The 6,000-nt window shown below is 34.8% G+C and overlaps 1 protein-coding gene across 35 annotated transcripts in view; it reads left to right on the plus strand.

The window, feature by feature from the left end:
• The window catches only part of shot (dystonin-like protein short stop), a 465,355-nt gene extending 459,605 nt beyond the window's left edge, over nt 1–5,750 (plus strand). For 24 of the 35 annotated variants that reach the window (XM_071592974.1, XM_071592987.1, XM_071593006.1 and 21 more), the window contains 4 exons: nt 1,061–1,120; nt 1,295–1,342; nt 1,669–1,719; nt 4,334–5,750. In XM_071592974.1, the coding sequence (XP_071449075.1) occupies nt 1,061–1,120; nt 1,295–1,342; nt 1,669–1,719; nt 4,334–4,466 (292 nt within the window). In that variant the 3' untranslated portion in view covers nt 4,467–5,750. The remainder of the gene's footprint in view (nt 1–1,060; nt 1,121–1,294; nt 1,343–1,668; nt 1,720–4,333) is intronic. The other 11 variants (XM_071592969.1, XM_071592983.1, XM_071592978.1 and 8 more) reach the window with 4 other exon arrangements.
• Nucleotides 5,751–6,000: the final 250 nt, after the last annotated feature.

Below are 6,000 nucleotides of genomic sequence, written 5' to 3' on the forward strand. Positions count from 1 at the left end.
CATCATCTTGAAGAACTGCCAGTCATAGTCAAGTACTTCCTGCGGGCTGAGTATCTATTTTTAAGCTTGGTCGTCTGCAAATATAACTGAAATGATCAACTTAAATTCCTATCTCCAGTTCTTCCCAGGCCATTCTAACCGTTTCTTCTGCATATATGTTAGATGGAAAAGCTCAGGGAATAATGACAGTCGCTCCTGAACCCCCTTCCTAGCGTTTCCCATCCCGACCCTCCACCCGCCAAATATGGATGTGGAGAGTTGGGATGTCAATTGAAATTGGGAAATATTTAATGCATCGATCAATTCTGCCCAAGTGAATGTCTGCTCAAAATCTATAAAACAAGCTAATACCTCCTTTTTGTGTGAAAAGCATCAGTTCTGAAAGAACCGTCATTTGAGGTCTATTATAAAGATTAAATATTGCATAGTCTGTTTTTGCTGACGGAGACACTAAAGTTACATTATAAGCCCCAAAGTATCAAAACTTATTTGGTGGCATTTGCTCCTTGTTTGTAGGAAATCGTAGATATGTAATCTGCCCGATGTAGACTAGCTTGTACTGGTTACACTAATAATTATGGGGAACTATTTGAAATTAAGTTGAATAAAAGCTATTAAACATATTGGCTAAAGTTTCAAGTATTATTAAATATTCAATTTATTGAAGAATAGAAATTCTTTTAAATTCATTATAATAAATACAGGTCTTGGAAGGGTAATGTAGGGGGGTCACCACTTGTAAGGGGGTCTGATGTAGATTAGCTTGTAGACCTACTAAATGTTACCAAAACGAACGGGCACCGCTTAGTATGTACAATTATTTTTTTTATGCCATTGTAGAAAATTCTATCTTTAAATATCCGTTATGCATGTAAGTTTCGTTGCATGTAGTGTGAGAAAGAAAATGGTTTCAGTTTGATTCAGACATGTGGACTTTCACTGCCAAAATGCACTCTATAATGGATTCAACATCTTATGGAGAATTGAATTTTCATTTTTCTATGGTTGTGGTTTTCTTTTCTTGTTGCACTATTAAAACTTTCTTCATTTTTTCTTAAAGCAGCTCTATTAGGACTACTTCAGCATCTAACATCCCTGTTCTTATAAGACAGCCTATTAGGTAATGACAAGTAACTTTTTAAATATTTGGAAATTAATAATGATTTAATGTCACTGTCATTTAATACATATCTGTAAATGGATAAGGTCTAATTTAAATCCTGTCTCTTAACTCTGCTTGATTTGTTTCATTCTGACAATGGGTCTCATGTATGTATGATATTTCTCACCTTAGGCATAGCACCTCTTCTGCTTCAAGTTGCTCTACCATTAGCTCCTCCAGGTCAGTTGGTGGCTTGGTTACACTAATAATTATGGGGAACTATTTAAAATAATGTTGTATAAAAACTATTAAACATACTAAAGTTTTAAGTATTATTAAATATTCAATAAATTGAAAAATAGAAATACTTTTAAATACTATGTAATAAATACAGGTCTTGGATTTTTACCAATATTTGATTAAAACAATCAACTTTAACTGAAGCATGCCAGCTATTACTATCAGTATATATATCTATATATATATTCAAATATATGCATTTACATATTCACATATGGAAATTAAAAAGGCTATTTCCTCTTTCACAACTTACAATTGCTTTTCAGATCAAGAACTCCATCAGCTTCAAATATACCAGTTTTATTGGCAAACTCAAGGTAAACATATTAACTTGGTGTTTGGGACTTAACCATTATGAATTAACACGATAATTAGCCGCTGTACAAATAATTGCTTTCTCTTTTAATGAAACTTTAATTAATATGTAAAAAGATTTGTTTTGTATATTCTTGATGTTTACCTTAAATGGGCAAAATAATGTAATCTCTCAAATGTATGGCAAGTTACTGTTGCATAAAGCATTAAGTATCTCATTGAAAATGCACAGTCAGGTCATATCATGGTCACATGTGAGTTGTTTAAAGTTCCAATTACAGTAGAATCCCAGCTTTAAAGGAATTTAAGGATTCTTTAGGATTTGAAGTTGGTTGAAGCCCCCAAGACGGAAGACAAAAAGGAGCTAAAACTCTCATGTCTGACCAGCTGGATTTAATGCTCTCTTCAAATGCCACCACCAACGTAAAAGTGGCGTGGCGAAGGGGAATGGGAAGTGGACAACTTTGGGGGTCAGGTCTCAAATAAGATGAAGGAGAGTGGTGCTGGTGGGCGCCATTATAGACATAGATCGTAAGGCCAGGTAGCGGAAAATTAAATGGGAGTGAACTCGAAATAATTCTAAGAAAGTGATGCCATAATTTATTCCTGGAAGAAAAATATACCACTGACTAAAGAAAGTAAGCGCATTAAATAATAAATTGAAAATGAAGATATTTCCTGAATTTGAAAACAAAATAGATGATGTCATCTTGGCTCAGCAACAGAATGTTGGAAAAGTGCAAAAAACCACAAAATTTGAAGAGATTATACTGCAGAACAATTTGTAATTTGAAAACAATTGTTAAAAATCACAAAAAGTATATTTTCAAGGGCATAAGGTAAGGAGAATTATAACGGAAGTGGGTAGGTCATATTAGGTAATGTAACGTCTGCAAAGGGGAATGGGAATGGAAGAAATTTGATGGAATAAGACATGTTAGATTTGGGTGATGCATTGTTTGTGCCTTGGAGTGGAGTACATGGTCAATCGGTGTCCAAGTAATAGCTTTAATCTGCAAGCAGTATTAATAAACATGTGTCGCACTTATCGTAAAAAGTTCAGCTTTTTTATGTCTATGAATAACAGGAAGAAGTTGTGAGGTTGGGGTGAACAAGAGTTGTCTGCTGCGGTGGTTTAGTGCCAGAGAGATAGCCCTTTTAAATGCTAAATATACTGTTAGTAAAACCAGTAGAGAACCAGGGGAAAGGAGTTAAGAGTTTAACAAGAACAACGTTCTGAAAAAAAGTAGAAAGTAAAAAACAAGTAGAAAACAAGTGTATGATGGCATTGTTTTAATTTTTCCTAATGTGTCTTAATTCTAAGCTACATTGTTTATTACAGCCCTAGCTGAAAGCATTCAGTAATATTTTAATTCATTAGGAAAATCAATCCGTTTTTTCTTCACTTAGTCAACTGGGTAGGTCTTGCCACACCATGCCATATTCTCTTTTGTATAGCACAAGTGACACCAAAACATTGCGTGTGTATGAAGTGTACAGGGTAACGCAAGTCATGCGTCACAGTATGTGCCCTCAGCCCATTGTGTGAGCAAGTTGAGCGGAGGAGGGATATTGATTTTGGCTTGCCTGACGATGCTGCCACCCCTGAGGGGGGGCACCCGGCTGCCTCCTCATCGGCCTTGTTTGAAGGATCATTTTGTTTTTGCCGTGGAAAATCAGGGAGTTTGATTATTTAGGAACCGTAGATATTTTGGGATGTTTAGATTTTTGAGCCCATTTGCAAAACCTTTTCACCAATAAAATAATGCTATTTATGAAGTTAAAAATGCCATATTGTAGTATTAGCAACAAATTAAAGTTTCATCAAAATGAATCTGATGTGTATCCAAGTATGACAAGTAGCTGAGCAAAAAATAATATTTAAATGGTGTTTTCTCTTTTTCCAGAGAGATTATATTAATCATTTTAGCACCATTTTTTCCATAAAATGGCACATTACCTTGAGTGAATCAGTGTTGGTGACATCAGCATCTCGTCAGAGATGACAGGCAATCCGTGAATGAGAAAGAGGGCATTCTCTTTATCTCTCTCTCTCAAGATTGCTTTGGTGTTCACTTTATCATGTGCGGGATCATTTTACCAGATCTGCTGCACAACATGTCACTATTTTTGTAATTATTCAACACCCAACACTTATTGTAAAATTGAAATAAATGAATAGGCCCACAGTGGTGGCCCCACTGTGAACTTTCGACCTTCTCAGCGTGATGTGCCATGTGATGGGAAAGAGGGCATAATGGTGGAGTATCATCATTGGGTTTACACTCAAGAGCTATTGTGAGTGTTTAACTATCTCAAAATGTTAAATAACCTACTTTGTAGAACAAATTAGGTAAAAGCAACTAAGTACTTTTCATTAATGAGTTTGTATATAAAGTCTTACTAAAATAATTTCTGTTTTAACAATTATGTCTCAGCATTTTCCCTGCTGAATTAACAATCCCAATTTTTCTTTACCAGCAAAATTATGAACGAATAAACAGAACAAACGTAGATAGATTTTTCTTCACTTAGAAGTTGACCTGAGAGAGATATTTCTTATTCCCTCTGGAGAAAATGTTATCCTTACATGTTATCCTCTTTTTATGTGCAAAGGACCCGAACACCATCTGGCTCTGGTGCAGCAGGTGGCACCAAACTAACGAGGAAATCATCAGGGGCATCAGACACCAGCACGGGTGCTTCCCGAAAGGGCTCTACGACAGAGAGGGTCCCTTTCAGGCTGTAACGTCCATTTATCCTTGGAAAGGGATCTGTAGTGGTCCCAGAGGACTGGGTGACTCAGTTTGCTGTTATGGTGGGAGGTGAGAGGTGTTTCAAAGCTGATGTGTAAAAATATAATGGATCTTTCTGTTAATTTTGAGTCTTCCTGTGAATTGATTTCCTCAAGATTGGCCATCTTGGTAGATTTCTGAAATATTTTCACTCTGAGATATCATTCCCATGTTTGTTACATACTTTTCTATTTTTTTTATCAAAGGAAAAACAGTTACATGTGCTGCTTTTTCTGTAAAGCTAATCAAAAAGGTATTTTTCTTTTATTTATACTACCACATTTTCATTCAAAGTGTATTGTTGTTCAATAATCATGGCTTTGCTTCACAATACTTATTATTTTATGGTATTATTTGAAGAAAAAAAACTAAATTATTTTTTGATTAATTTCTTAAAGCAAACAATAAAGCCTAAATGCAACATACTACTCATATTATATTCACCTGTTAACAAAACTAATTTATTTTCCATGGAGATGGTAACTTGCATTTGGAACTTTGTTGAATATGTTGTTTTACATTTTTAGATGACGTTTGATTTGTGCCAATTAATTTTCTTAATGAACTACGATTTTGACTGCAAAATATTATATTTTTTTCATGCATAATGGCTCCATTACAACATTTTGGATCATCTCAATCCTTTTTTATACATTAAAACTCTGTTTGCAGTCTATGTGGCTGTGATTTTTTTATACCAGTAAAAGGATGCTATATATGTGGTGTGCCCTTTTGACTCTTGTGGTATTAAAGCCAAGTGGGTGATATTTTTTCGGTTCCCCTTTGGTCAGAGTGACAGGTGTGGTGTGTTGAGTGTTGTACATGTACATAGAGTTGGTATAAGTGGCATTTGTTAATAAGACTGTACAGAAAAAAATTATGCACAAAGATGCACGTTGGCACAAAAGCAATTAAAACTATGCACACACTCTAAAGCTGTGTGAAATGAAGCATGGGCACATTTCCACTCAGAAAGTTACCCTCTACTAAGGTTCAAGGATTTTTCATTTATGTTGATGTGGAGTTGCCTTTGCCCATCTGCTGTTACTATTTGAGAGTAGGAGAGGGAGAGAATTTTAAATTTTGCCTTAAACATGTGCTGTTATATTTTGTAAAAACATTTGATCATGTTGATGTAAAGCAATTAAGCCGTGCTAATGAAGGAACAAAAAATTACAATGAAATGTATCACAATATAGTTTAACATAATTGCTTATTAAAAATTCTCACAATGAAAATGTGTAATTTTTCATTCCATTGCACTGTAGATTAATTCTCAGATGCATTGATGGTATGACCTTGTAACCTTTGAAATTTCAGATATTTGACATGGTGGAAGAAAAAGCTTTTAAAGGTAATTGTAAATCAAATGTGAAATGGCAATAAATAGTTTTCCTTTTAAAGTTTAAAGTTAGGAAATGTTATGCATTCTCTCTACCCAAGGTTCATCCTATTACTCACTCCTTCCACCACCCTTACTCTATGAGA

The sequence above is a fragment of the Hetaerina americana genome, unplaced genomic scaffold (genome assembly GCF_022747635.1).
Source record: "Hetaerina americana unplaced genomic scaffold, ioHetAmer1.1.p SCAF_5, whole genome shotgun sequence".
NCBI classification, from domain to species: Eukaryota; Metazoa; Arthropoda; class Insecta; order Odonata; family Calopterygidae; genus Hetaerina; species Hetaerina americana.